This window comes from Canis lupus, chromosome 11 (assembly GCF_011100685.1).
Source record: "Canis lupus familiaris isolate Mischka breed German Shepherd chromosome 11, alternate assembly UU_Cfam_GSD_1.0, whole genome shotgun sequence".
In the NCBI taxonomy this organism is placed as follows: domain Eukaryota; kingdom Metazoa; phylum Chordata; class Mammalia; order Carnivora; family Canidae; genus Canis; species Canis lupus.
The window spans coordinates 61,685,133-61,699,974 of record NC_049232.1 but is presented as its reverse complement, the minus strand read 5'-3'; the positions used below and the strand labels follow the sequence as shown (position 1 = coordinate 61,699,974).

The 14,842-nt window shown below is 43.0% G+C and overlaps 1 protein-coding gene and 1 long non-coding RNA gene across 8 annotated transcripts in view; one reads left to right on the top strand and one right to left on the bottom strand.

Annotated features, from left to right (window-relative positions):
• Positions 1-14,842, top strand: part of LOC119873961 — a 70,855-nt gene that overhangs the window by 49,095 nt on the left and 6,918 nt on the right. The window contains exon 2 of the long non-coding RNA XR_005367088.1: positions 8,259-8,351. This is a non-coding gene — a long non-coding RNA (uncharacterized LOC119873961). The remainder of the gene's footprint in view (positions 1-8,258; positions 8,352-14,842) is intronic.
• FSD1L (fibronectin type III and SPRY domain containing 1 like) overlaps positions 1-14,842 on the bottom strand; it is a 72,699-nt gene that overhangs the window by 55,453 nt on the left and 2,404 nt on the right. Inside the window, exon 1 of one of the 7 annotated variants that reach the window (XM_038553011.1) lies at positions 12,010-12,150. The exons of the other annotated variants lie outside the window; for them this stretch is intronic. Coding sequence (XP_038408939.1) covers positions 12,010-12,024 — 15 coding nt within the window. The 5' untranslated portion in view covers positions 12,025-12,150. Of the gene's footprint in view, positions 1-12,009; positions 12,151-14,842 lie in introns of those variants that run through there. 7 annotated transcript variants of the gene reach the window in all.

Genomic DNA, 14,842 nt, shown 5'->3' with positions numbered 1-14,842 from the left:
TTTTAATTAATTCAAAACTCTGCCATTACCAGAAAATGAAAAGTCATCTTTCTCAATTTGTGTTGGTCCATGAAGAGTTAATAGCAATTTCTGGAAAGAAACCCTCTGATCTATGTGTTAAAGCTTTGGGGGTAATGGTATTCTAAATGAATTACCTAAGGTTTTAAAAATATCACACTCCCCCAGAAAGTAGTTGGGAACCAAAGGTCTCTAAAGTGTGATATAGTATTTCAGGGAAACATCATCTCATTCTTTGAAGAGAAAATGCTTTGTGGCTCACATTTTGCACTTCAGTGGGAGTTCCAGTACAGAATTAGGGTCTACCACGGAACACCTAAACAAAGGGCCCACATCCTGAGAAAGACAGCTTACCTTACTGCCAAAGTAAAAAGACTGAAGTCTGAAATTCTCTGGGGGTGGGGGAGGGTATTACTCCAATCTCTAGGTAGGGAGAGCTTCGGAGCCTTTGCTATAATGTACACCACTGAGATGCTATATGAATGGACAAGCCAGCTGTAGAGGGCTTTGGAGCCTCAGCATTTAAGGTGACCTGTATTTTAACAGCTACCAAATGCATTAGAAAACATGGCTGCAGTGGGGCACCTGGGTAGCTCAGTCAGTTAAGTGCCTGCTTTCTGCCTTCAGTTCAGGTCATGATCTCAAGGTCCTGGGATCAAGCTCCACATAGGGACTCCCTGCTCACTGGAGAATCTGCTTCTCCCTCTCCCTCTGACCTTCCCTACACTCGTTCTTTCTCTCACTCTCTCAAATAAGTAAAATCTTAAAAAGAAGAAGAAAAAAAACCGAAGAAACAATCATCCAGGTGAATAAGAGTACCCAAAGCAACCAATGTGACCTTGGTAGCTAATACAGATAAAGAGCTGCCTCTATCCTAAGCTTTTTTCTTTTCTTTTTTTTTTTTTAAGATTTTATTTATTTATTTATTTATAAGAAACACAGAGAGAGAGGCAGAGACACAGGCAGAGGGAGAAGCAGGCTCCCTCCAGGGAGCCCAATGTGGGACTCAATCCCCTAACCAAGGATCATGCCCTGAGCTTAGGGCAGATGCTCAACCACTAAGCCACCCAAGCGTCCCAACTCTAAGCTTTTCTAAGAAAAAAGGGATGTATCATGAAAGTTCTCCAAGAATAGACTGCTGAAGAGCTCCAGAAGCTCTGAAGCCACTTTCCCTTTAATCTGGAGAGAATGAGCAAATGCAAGACTGTAATCAAGAACTCACATTTTGTATTCTCCTATAGTCAAAGTTCATCAGGGAAGGGATGAGAAATAAATAATCAAGGGGACCAAGGCTTCAATCATTCTGGTCCTCACAAGAACAGGGACTGGCTAGACTAAGGGTGAAAATGGCATGAAGACAGAAAGAACTAAGGAACTTGGGACTGAGTAGAACTGGAAAACAAATACAAGTAACCAAAAATTTTAAGTACCACCACCAATACCAAAACTTATAAAAACTAAAGGATAAGGATTACATGAACTGAGTTCTGAAACTCAACTCTATCTTGTGTATGTGATATGAGGTGAGGCTAAAGTTTTCTGTAGGTAGTAAGAGTCAGAAGAAAGGTGTATACAGCGATAGTGTGTGCCTAATAGGCATACAACAGGAGACTAGCTAAATATGTACCAAATCCAGTATAAATTTGTTAAAGTGTTTTATAAATATGACAGGCAACATGCCAGGGCAGGGTATCTATATTCAGAAAATTAGAGAAAGAGAAAAGAATTAAAAGATACCATAATCTTTTGAGTTTTCTACCCCACTTTATCCCTTTAGGGCCTCCACAATTAATCAATAGCTTTTAAAATGGAGACGCAGTAATTGGTAAAGAAGTTGAAGAGGAAGCACAAAGCCAAAAGTCTCAATGAATGTAACGTAAGCAATCAGTGCACCAGTAGATGCAGAGCCTCTTCTCTGAGCCCCAGATCATCTTCATACAACTGCTTACTTGGAATCTCCACCTGGATGTCTCATAAGCACTTCAAAGCTCAACATGTCATAATGTCCCCCACTAAACCTAAGCCCTTTTCTAGTGTTCTATTTCTGCAAATGGTGGTACTAGCTGCAAAATCAGAAACCTAGGCTGCCATCATCATTACATCCCCCTCCTCTCATTTGTGCTCTACATGTAGTCACCAAGTCCTGTGGATTTTACCTCTTAAGTAGTTTTGTAATTAATACTACTACCTTAGCATAAGTCAGTATCATATTTCAACTTATACTCTTGTGAAACTTAACTAGCTTGTGATCCATTTTTTTCTCCCCAACAATCAGTTCTGAATACTGCAGCGAGAATAATATGATAGCATCACTCTTTCTTTTAATTTAGTCTTCAATGGCTTCCTTTGATAAAACTGAAAGCCTTGGGACACCTGGATGGCTCAGTGTTTGAGTGTCTGCCTTTGGCTCAGGGCATGATCCGGAGATAGAGTCCCACGTTGGGCTCCCTGCATGGAGTCTGCTTCTCCCTTTGCCTATGTCTCTGCCTCTGTGTGTGTCTCTCATGAATAAATAAATAAAATCTTTTTAAAAACCCTGAAAATCTTTTAACATGATGTTAACATGACCTTATATAATCTGTAAACCCCTCCATGATCTTCCCGGTGCCAACCTCTCCTGCTTCAGCTCACACCAGACTTCCTCTTTCTTGCTACATTCCAGCTACAGCAGCCTGCTGTGAGTTTCTCTAATATGCCTTGTTTCCCACCTGGGAACCTTCACACCTATCAGTTCCTCTGCCTATAAACACTGTTCTAAAATGTATACACAACGTATTGTTAAAAGAAGTTCCATCATTAAGATAAGTTCCAAAAAGGTATTTATGGAATGGACTTATTGTAGAATACATTTGCGTCAATTATTATCAAAACCTGATGATAGACGACACCTGCTCTGTCGGATTCTACCAATGTGAAAGGATGCCTACAAGGATCTCAGATTTCATCTCAGACCTCAAGTCTCCCATTACCTTTCAATATAATTATATTAGGAAGACTTCAGGTGGCCATGACTAAAAGTTCTAGGTGATACAGGTCTGAAGATGCGCTTCGCCAAATACCAAATTTGCTGGATCACAATAAAATACATAGGGCATATATCTCTAAAAGAAGTGTGCACAGGCAATCTCAGCCATTATCCTTCGGTCAAGAACCACAGTTACCAGGACCTCAAAAATCTACTATATCAGGATTTAGCCTCTCAATTACTTGACAAGGGAAACTGGCTCAGATAAGTGCTATGCTAACAAACACAAAAACAGGGAGGGGGGCTATATACCTCTCCAAGCACAACTGCAATCATTCCCATGGAATGGATCAAAAATCTAGGATGCTGCGATGTGCAAGGCATGAGGTATCCTCTTCAAAGAAGCATAGCTTAATATTATGCTGATAGTCACAATCGCGAAGTAAAGGCACAATCAACAGTCTCTTCCACAAAATAACACTTTTATACTCTTAAGTATAGCACCATTTTAAGCTCTTTACATATATTAATTCATTTAACCCTCTCAAGAATCCTATGAAGTAGGACACTAATATTATCCCTATTTTCCAATTTGGAAGCTGAGATATAGAGAGGTTAAATAATAGTTTGCTCAAGATCTCCATGCTAACGTGGCAGAGCCTGGATTCAAATTAAGGCAGTCTCACTCCTAAGTCTGTGCTCTTAATTATTACACTGTATTACCTGAAAATAAAGATGAGAGGTAAATGAAAAGAGTATCTAAGGGCACCAAAAAGACTAAGATTTTACTTCAAGACTGTAAAAACTGGAGCTAAAAAAAAAACTGGAGCTGATTAGCAGATTGTAACATATACCACCCTGCCAGATACAAGAGGAACAAAAACAGCTATTCTTACTATAGGCATCTTATTAAGCCTGAGAACATAATGACTTTCAACATTTGAAAGGGCACGGTTCTACTCGTTTTAGCTTAATATATGTGAAGATGCCAAATTCAAATATTGAGTGTTAATTCTGCTACATTCAACAAAAACTCTGCCAAGTTGGGTTACTTACTTAGAAACTATCCAGTGCAGTAAGTTCCTGAAATTACGTTTCAGAAACCTCCTGTTCTTAGAACCAGTGGCAGAAATTCATTATACCCAGGTTTATATGCTAGTCTGAATTTGAGGACCTCAATGACCAAGCAGTCATAATTAGAGAAACACCTTGACATATGAATTTCCGACCAGCATCTACTCACACTGACAAGATCTCTGATTCAAATTCTACATTAGTATTCCAGACCATCAAAATACACAAATCTAGAATTACTGCAAATATCACTAGTCAATCTACAATTTAAGAAGGTCAAACTATTCTTATGGCCATTTCAGTAGTATTCACTAAGCACATAGAAAGTGTGCCAGATGCTATGCTAAACATAATAGATTTTTAAAAAGTGGTATCAGCCTTTCCATTTAACGGCTCAAGAAAAGGAAAGTAAGAGAAGAAATTCTCTTACAAAAAATAAAAAAATAGAAAAAAAAAAGAAATTTTCTTACATCACATAGCTATCAAGCGGCAGTCACAATTCAAATCTAGGAAGCTCCCTCTATTTTCATGGTACCCTAGGCTGCTTACACTGCCATGGACTGTACATAACAAGCATAGTGTTCCTGCAATTAGAGTAAAGGGATCAATGAAACCAGGATATAGCATTTCTGGAAAACATCCTTATGCCACCAGAAATGATACCACTTGCATCACACCACACCATAGACTTTTCCTTTGAATTAGGTAACAAGAACTGAAATCTAGAACGCTCTATCCAGCTGGTAAGCTAGACAATCAGAATCTCACCAGCTGACCATAGCTCTGACAACACAAATAAAAGTATTATGCTCAGATGTTATATGAAGAACTGAAAAAGGAGAATTATATATTGCTGAGGAATTCAGGAATCTGATCATCATAACTGGTAGAAAGCCATGCCCTCTTTTATCAGTGAAACAGTTAGGAACACCACCTGTTTACAGAGGCAACTGAGGTGATCCACAGAAAAAAATCTAATAAAAGACCTGGTGGGAAATGCTGCCTTTCAACCTTGAACCCAGCTGGAAGATATGAGGACAGAAGAGGTACTCTCTCACCTAGGATTTGAAGAAATATAATGAATGACGACCTAGGGAAGCTTTACCCTTGCACAGTGACCTCTGAATTGGCTGTTCCATTCAGTGAAGTCTAGGAAGCTCATATTCAGCCAGAGAAACCAGAGGTCCCACCATCTGAGGGAGGTGCAAAGGGAATGAAGACAGGGTACACTCAGGCTCTGCGGTGGCAATACAAACTAACAATCCTTGTGTCTTTTTTTTCTTAAGATTTTATTTATTCACAAGAGACGGGGGGGGGGGCACAGACGGGGGGGGGGGGGCACAGACGAAGGCAGAGGGAGAAGCAGAACAACCCTTCTCAAGGGCAACTTGGCAATATGTACCAAAAGATTTTTAAAACTTTAGACAGATTGACTCAATAATTCCATTTCTACTAAATTTATTCTAAGTTGGGATGCCTGGGTGGCTCAGCGGTTTAGTGCCTGCCTATGGCCCAGGACATGATCCTAGAGTTCCAGGATTGAGTCCCACTTTGGGCTCCCTGCATGGAGCCTGCTTCTCCCTCTGCCTGTGTTTATGCCTCTCTCTCTCATGAATAAATAAAATATTTTTAAAAGTAAATAAATAGGGCAGCCCAGGTGGCTCAGTGGTTTAGCGCTGCCTTCAGCCCAGAGCCTGATCCTGGGGACCCGGGATCAAGTCCCACGTCGGGCTCCTGCATGGAACCTGCTTCTTCCTCTGCCTGTGTCTCTGCCTCTCTCTCTCCGTGTCTCTCATGAATAAATAAATAAAATCTTTTAAAAAATTTTAAAAGTAAATAAGTAAATAAATTTATTCTAAGTAAATAACTAAAGGTATAAACAGAGACTTGACTATATTTGTCTCAGTGTTATTTATAACACAAGAAGGTTGGGACCAACATAAACATACAATAAAGAGTACTGATTAAAAATCAAGTAATATACAGCCATACAAAAGAATTCTGAATTAAGTGCTGTAGAATGATATTAACATGGTAAAAGATTTATAATGTATTAATTGAAAGGCAAATTAGAAAACAGTATTACCATACATGATACCATAGTCTTTTTAAGTTCTATATTCATTTAAAAACTGGAATGTAATACATACAAATGCTAAAACAGGTTATCCCTGAGTGGCAGGATTTGGGTGATTTTTCATTTTATTTTCATTTATCTGTATTTCCTATTTTCCTACAATAAGTTTGTATTAATTATAATGTAACAAAAGTGCATAGACTGGCTGTGCTAACTCCTAGTTATATAAATTAGCTAAAAATATAATTAGCTATCAATCAACAAGTATCAATAACTAAAACCAGATTCTACCAGAACCCTGTGGCTGAGAAGAATGTCAAAAAAAGAAAGCTGGAGACAAAATCTACCTACTTTAAAATATTGTCCACCGTAGCTTAGAGTGGATTACCTATCATCATGGCAAACACTCAGTATGTGTTTACTGCATGAATAATCCTGTTTACATTCAGCCAGGCATTGCAAAAAAGCACTGTATTAAAATTAAAATTTTTTAAAAAATCTGCTTCACCATTGACCCTTGAATTGCCTGGGTTGGAACTGTCCCAGTGCACTTATAAATGGACTTTTTACAGTTCATTACTGTAAATATATTTTCCCTTTCTTATAATTTTCTTAACATTTTCTTTGTGCTAGCTTACTGTACCATAAGCTATAGCTTAATGTACCATATACTGTAAGAATAGAGTATATGGTACATATAACATACAAAATATATGCTCAATGACTGTTTATGTTATCCATAGGCTTCCAGTTTACTGTTTCAGTCAACAGCAGGCTATCTGTAGTTAAGTTTGGGGGGAGTCAAAAGTTATATGCATATATATTTCCAACCGAATCAGGGGCATGTCAGCACCCCTAACTCCTGTGCTGTTCAAGGGTCAATTGTATTTCCAATTTTTTAAAACTTCCAAGTTCAATAACATATGAATAAATCTGTATTTAAATATAGTGATCAAGAGTATGTCAGTATGGTCCTTTGAAAAGGGTACCTCATGCCTGTACATCCCAGATTACTTTGATCCATTCCCTGGGAATGACTGTGGTTGCATTTGGGTAGGATACATAAAACTCCACTTCCTGTTCAGAGTTCTACTTTAGAAAGCTAAGACATTCTCTCAAAAAAGAAGAGCTAGAGAGAGAGGATACATACACCTACACACACATACACACACACACACACACACGAAAAATAAAGATTGTATACAGGGCATCAAGAGAGACCAAATTCCAGAGTTTTATATAAATCATGTCCTAGGGACGCCTGGGTGGCTCAGCAGTTTGGCACGCCTTTGGCGCAGGGCGTGATCCTAGAGTCCCAGGATCCAGTCCCGCATCGGGCTCCCTGCATGGAGCCTGCTTCTCCCTCTGCCTGTGTCTCTGCCTCTGTGTGTGTGTGTGTGTCTCATGAATAAATAAATAAAATCATTTTAAAAATCATGTTCTACTCTTTCTATCAACGATTTTCACTAGATTTAATTAGCTTCTTTAAAAAAACTACTTTATGGTGGCACCTGGGTGGCTAAAGTTAGCTAAGCGCCTGCCTTCAGCTCAGGTCATGATCCTAGGGTCCTGGGATCCAGCCCAAGGTCAAGGCTCCCTTCTCAGCGGGAGCTCTCTGTTTTGCCTTTTCCCTCTGCCCCTCCTGCTGCTCGTGCTCTCTCTCTCTCTTTCTCTCAAATAAATAAAAAATAAATACTTTAATTTTATTTATTTGAGAGAGAGCGACTGAGCATGAGCAGGCAAAGGAAGAAGCTGACTCCCCATTGAGTCTGCAGCCACTCAATGACAGGGCCACCCAGGTGCCTCTAAAATCCTTTTTAAAAAACTCTATTTATAGGAATTTGTTCCTAATAACAACTTAAATTTTAATTAATCATATCACATTAAAGACAAAAGATTCAGTAAAGAAGGGTGGTAATGAAAAAAGCTTGGGCTGTGAAAACCAGGTTTGAATCTAGACTATCACTTGCTAGCTGTGCAACTCTGAACAAGTCAGTTAGCCGCTGAGTTTGGTTTTCCATATAGATGTGCAACAGGAATAAGAACTATCATGAAAGTTTAAAGAAATCTAACACAACACTGGATGCAGAATACTCAAATTTTATTTTTCTTTCCTTTCTTCAGGAAATAATATTTTCTTGACTGAGAAAAGGAAGTAATTTCGGAACATGAAATGGCTGGTTATATGGATATGGTGGAGGTCTCTGAATTGCTAAGGTACAATGAAGGGAAAGAATGAATACCAGGGTAGAGGAGGAAACTGGGATAAGGAAGCCACGTGCAGACAGCTACTTGCTACGGCTTGTCACGCTTTAAAACCAATCCTATTCAGTTCATGTGTTCACCCAATCTTCATGTGTCCAGTCTTGTGTCACTACCACTTTCTAAGTAGAAAGTAAAGAATATGCAGGAAAAGGCAGGGAAATCCACCAAAAAACCAAACCCTCCCCCAAAAAGTATGCTCTTAGCACCATCCTGGGGGAGGTTAGGGAGGGAGGCCTAGGGAGGGAGGTTAGGGAGGAAGGTTAGGGAGGGAGGCTAGGAGGGAGGTTAGGGAGGCTAGGAAGGGAGATTAGGGAGGTTAGGGAGGGAGGCTAGGGAGCATGTCTCCCCCAAAAAGTATGCTCTTAGCACCATCCTTCTTCTGGGCTCCACCTTTATTATTCCTACAGCATGTACCTTTCCTAGAAACAGCAATCCCTATGAATACAAATGATGTCCTGTGCAAAACCTTAAACTATCAAATTCTAAGGACCAAGATTGTAGAAAGGTGTAAATGTCTTTTGTTTCATTGGTTTCTTTGAACATATGTATTTAATCAGGTATGGAAACCTTCGGGATTTTATCTTAAAACCACTTAAGGACATAATCAAAAGGTTTGGGTATTGAACAAAGCCGCCTATCTGTAACATATCCTGTTGGCAAAAGTGTCCCATAAACTGGATATAAACAAAATTCTTCTGTTTATTTCTAAGAGATAATACTGTGGTTTTCTGTATCCAACAGTATGCCTTACATACCCAAGGCAATTATGTTTTCTTCCTCTACTCAAATAGAGCATCTGTTGCTAACACAACACTGAAGTCCAAGTTATTTTCACAGACAAAAAAGCAGCTGGTCAAGCTAATCCATCTGCTGACTAGCCACCATCCAGCTTCTGTAAGACTGTCCAGTTAACTTAACCCCTATTGTCAGACTGCATGAGTCAGAACTCCGAATCCTCTTTCAATTAGAATTCAACAACTCTTTGACACCATCATTTGAAATCACTTATTACAGATATAAAAACAGAAAACATGTTTTAAAACTTAAGGACAAAGGTTAAAAATTGGTAGGCTGGATTAGAAAAAAAATAGTTATACAAATTATCAACAAAAGGAGAAAGTTATTTTCAAGTTGGGATTATGAAATTCGTAACAACAGCCAGCAGAACTTAAGTGCACTAGGCACCAAGGATTTTTAAAAATTAACATGATCCTCACAATAACCCTTTGAGGTAAGTATAATTGTTATCTCTATTCTATAGATGATAAAATAGAGACACACAGCAAATTACCCAAGCTCATTCAACTCATAGATAGTAGTAGGACTGAAGACTTGTCTCCAAAGTCATCCTCTTAATAATTTAAAGGCCAAATCCCAGTGCCTTACTATCAAGTATATATTCAAGCCATCCTCACCATTTGCCATTTGCAGTACCTTACTATTTTCCTTACAATGACTAAAGTACCTATTTTCATTGTAACATTCTATAACAGGGAAGAAAAAGCATGCTAGGGGTGTACTATTTACATAAAGAGAAATAAATACACAGTTCATTATCAGTTGAGGTATATAATGGATTCTGCAGTAATTCATGAGAAAGATGCTCAAATTCATAATAAATTGGTTATAAGCATTAAGATTTTAAGCTATAAGACAAATAGTTTTTTATTGGAAATACTGTTTTTTCTAGAAATAGTATTTGATACCAACAAGTGAAATGGCATTCAACACATTTTCTAGTGTTGAGAGGTTGATTTTCAAAGTTATCACAAAGAATACCTAATTCTTTGCTACTACCTCTGAGGAAACTGCATGTGGTACTTGTAGCTACTCAAAAACTCCATTTGGAATGAGACCAAGTTAGTTCAAATCTCAGCCTTATGACTAGTTGTAGGACTCTGCAAGGGCCACAACTTCCCACTCTTTGAGTTATTAAAGTAAGTGATAATGCATGCCCTGGCAAAATATGACGATCCACATTAAAATACTCTTTAAAATTATACTTTACCACACATGGAGAATTTTAGTACTTTGTAAACTTTAAAACCTTATGTTTTCAAAATAAATTACCCTACTTGATTTTTACAGTAACTGTAAAATATTCTTACTTCCACTGCATAAATGAGGAAATAGATTGATCACAGTTAGAGTGATTTGCTCATATCACAGAGCTAGTAAATAGTAGAATGGACCCCAAGCCTCCGGCCTTCCATTTGCCCTGAACTAACGCCCACTCAGCTATCACATGACTTTACTTTAGAAAAGTTAAATAAGGTGTGAAATGTTTTTACAAATTTAGGCAGAGATGTTTTAAACATAGATATATTCAAAACACGAAATGTCATTTTTTACATACGTCTAACAGTCATGGAAATGAAAACTGAGTATTATTACCCAACTGAGTCTCAAGATGCACGCACACAAATCATACTGCACTTCAGTAAAATACTGTAATAGTCAATGCTTAACACATCACTACACTACCCACCCTCCCGTGCCCCCGGGGCTCCTTGGGGTCCGGGAATGCAGGCAAAATTAGAGAAAATACTGTTCCAAAAAGTTTTTCCAGTGCTTTCCATCTAATAATAGAAAAGAATGGCCTGTTGGTTATGCCCTTGTTTTTCCCTGCTACATTATTAATAACACTTGTGTTCCCCTCCTATACCGTACTGTGCTTCAATTGCTATCTAACAAAGAGAACAGGATTTCTATGCAGGGATTATGACAACATTAATAACTCTAATTGTATTCAAAACATTGGCTGTGATCTCCAAACTTTCTTTTTCTTTTTCTTTTTTTTTTTTTTTCTTCTTAATTGAAATGACCAGTTCTGCATATCCTCTCCTTAACTTGTTCGTAAAGTCTACAACAGGCCACCATGACCATGAGGTAACTGTGACCAGCGACCAGCCGGTCGGAGAGGGTGTGGGACCGCTGCCAACTCGAAGTCTCTTCTCCCGGTTCAACTAACACCAAACACCAAGACCTGCTTCCGAACTGGTCACGCGGCGGCGGGGCGCGGGGGGCGCGGGGGGCGCGGGGCGCTGCTTCCCGACCCGCAGCACAGCGTAGGGTGCAGAGACAGACGGCTGGGCGGGGGGAAGGAGCATCGGCCTGGGGCCTGGGCGTCGGCAGGCAGACCCCGCTGAGGAGGGATAAACCCGCGCCCGCACGCGGAGGTTCGAGCATCAAAGGGGGCCTAGGGCGCCGCAGAAAATGACGGAGAGAAACGGGGACAGCTCCCTTCTCCGCCCCTCAGGAGCGGGGCCCGGGGCCAAAGGCCAGCTTGGGTCACCCGGCAAGGTCTCCGCAGCCCGGAGGGCGCTGCTTTGCTCTCACGGGGGAGGGAGGCTGGGGGGGGGGGAGGTTGGGGGGGGGGGAGGCAGGTTAGGGAGAGGAGGTTAGGGACGGAGGGAGGTTAGGGAGGGAGGCTGAGGAGGGAGGCTGAGGGAGGTTAGGGAGGTTAGGGAGGCTAGGGAGGAAGGCTAGTGAGGGCGCGGGGCCCGCAGCCTCGCCCGAGCCGCCGCCCCCCGAGCCCGGGCCCCCGCCCCGCCCCACCCCGCCCCCCGCCCCCCACCTCGGCGGCCCCGCGCCGCCCTCCCTCACTCACTTTCTGGGAGTCCATGGCCGGGGGCTCTGTCCGCTGGGCCCGAAGCCGGCGTCGAAGAGCCGTGCGGCGAGGCGGAGGGAAGTCGGACACGCCAACACCGGCCCCGCGGCCGCCTCAGCCTCCGGCCGCCCGGCGCCGCCCCGCCCGGTCCGCGCCCAGCCCGCGCCGCCGCCGTCGCGCCGCGGTTGCCAGGGTGAAAAGGGCGGCCCGCGGGGGGAGGGGCCGGAGCGCCCGGCGCATGCGCGCTGCCGCGGGACGGGGTGGGGCGGGGTCCGCGGCTGGCGGGGGTGGGGCGGAGAGCGGGCGCGTCGTCCCTCGGGGCCCGCGGCCGAGCCTCGCCTTCCTTCGCGCATCCTTCTCCCTCCAGCCCGCGCCATCGCTGCGGGCCTCGGAGCGGACCACGGGACGTCCCGCAGCGGGGCCCGTGGGGAGGGCCGGGCAAGGACAGCGCTGACCCTTGGGATAAACCAGCCCCCTCCGCCTCCTGCTCGCCGCTAAAGCGCCCCTGACACCGGCTGCCCAGGCCAGACCAGGCCCACCGACCACCGAAAAGGACAGGGCTGGGCGGGGGGGTGGGAGGGGTGTAGTGGAAGCACGGAAAGGCCTGCAGGAACGTCGCAGAGACCGGAGTAGACCGCGGAGCCCAGCAGACCTTTCCCAGAGAGCCCTCCTGGGCATCCTCCTGGATTCTGAGCAGGTCGCTGTCCCTGGGCCTATTTCACCTTCCTAAAAAAAAAAGAGCAATAAAAAGTCAATAATGATGACTTTGCAGAGCGTTCTGAGGATTAAATAACGTATTGCAAGTGCCCAGTACAAGAGAGGTCCAGGACCTTGTCCAAAGTCACACAGTTGCGTGGAAAAGCCACCCTCAAAGCCAGATCCCTCTCCTCAGCCATCTTCAGCAGCGATTTCCATCAGTGAGGGGTGGGGGGAGCAGAACCGCACCTGCCTACCTTAGCTCTGCAACAGCGGTACTGAGAACAATGCATGAACAGGGCTGGAGAGTGGGGGAGTGGGGGGGTGGGGAGGGGTCAGTTTTATCCTTTAATAATTTTTAAACTATTTTTGAAGTTTGAAAAAAAAAGTGCCCAGTACAGAGTTAATGGCCAGTAAATTATAACTGTTGGTGGGGAGCTAGAACCTCCTCAGTCTGACCTGAAGGGACCATGCATGCAGTCTGTAGAAAGCTAGGGGTGGTAGGCTTGAAAAGGTTCTTCCTCTAGCAGAAAAACCTCATCCTCCATTTCAATGACTCTGGAGAGGCTCAGAAGAGTTCCAACTAGTCAATCACTCAGGAATGAACAGAAGGGAAATATATATTGAGTACCTATGAGGTACCAGTTCTCTAAACTGAGAATTCAGCAGCGACAGGGCCCTGCTCTGCAGGGAGAGCTTACAATCTAGTATAGGAGGCAGGGGGGGGAAATATATATATATATATATATATATATATATATATATATATATATATATATATATATAGTAAATGGACTCAAAGACTTGTGAGGGCTCCATTTTCTATAAGAAGGTCAGGGAAGGCCTCAGAAGTGACCTGAGCAAAATGAGAGAATGAGCCATACAAATATCTGGGGAAGAGCATTCTAGATAGAAGGAACAGAAAATACAAAGGCCTCGAGAGGGCATGAACTCTATTTAAGAAAAAGCATTTATCCTACAAGGCTATAATTGTCTCCATACAATTATACTCCGTATTGTGACTTCTATGCAGGTTGAAATTTCTTTTACTGGAATCTGGATCGCCAGCACAGGGCCTGCTATCCAGTATGCACTCAATAAATCCTTTTTATACTGGACAGACATATACAAGAAACAAGCTGAAGGACACAAAAGGAAAAACAGGGACTTGGCTTAAGCTAGGAGGACAGTGTGCTTAAAGGCCAGGGCCCAGGGGGAGCCTATGTGCACAATTTTATCCTGCAGCTGCATGGAGTAATGGCATGCGAACTTGCAGAGAGATGCTCCGTCTCTTGGTATCACGGGAAAGGAGCCTCCTATCCAAGCCACCCCAGTTCCACAAGGAGCAGTGGGAGCAGCCCAGCACATGGCCTCTAGTGCAGGGCTGCGAGCATGAAGGCCATTCTCCGCATTGCATCTGCACTGTCCTCACTGCTGCTGAGTCAGTTTCCCATAAGGGAGAAATGCAGCCTGGGGACTGGAGAACATTAGAGGTCAAACTGCCTGACTGAGCTCCCTAGCCCTGTCCCTGCCTTCTGCTATGGGACTTATCACTAGGGAAGAAACAGCATTTTGCACTGTCCCCAGTTCTCTTGCTGCAAGGACTTGACTTCAGAGAGCAACTCCTGGGCACTTTATGACTGATAGGTATAACCACAGGAGGAGACAGAAAGAGGCTTTGGAGACAGCAAGTCGCAACTGAAATGTGATCACCAGAATACTGTCACAGGTCACATCCTGGGAGCTCACTCCTGGCTCCTTGCCTCCTCACTCCTCTGGTTCTTTCCCGGCAGCCCAGCCAGGAGCCTGCAGCTTTTGACAAGATCTCTGCTTCATTTGACTTCTAACTTTGCCAGATCTCCCTTCCTTTCCCTTCCTTCCTTCCTTCCTTCCTTCCTTCCTTCCTTCCTTCCTTCCTTCCTTTCTTTCTTCTTTTTCTTTCTTTTATATATTTTTTAAAGATTTTATTTATTTATTCATGAGAGACACAGAGAGAGAGAGGCAGAGACACAGGCAGAAGAAAGAACAGGCTCCATGCAGGGAGCCGGATGTGGGACTTGATCCTGGGATTCCAGGATCACTCCCTGGGCTGAAGGCAGGCGCTAAACCGCTGAGCCACCCAGGCATCCCTCTTTTA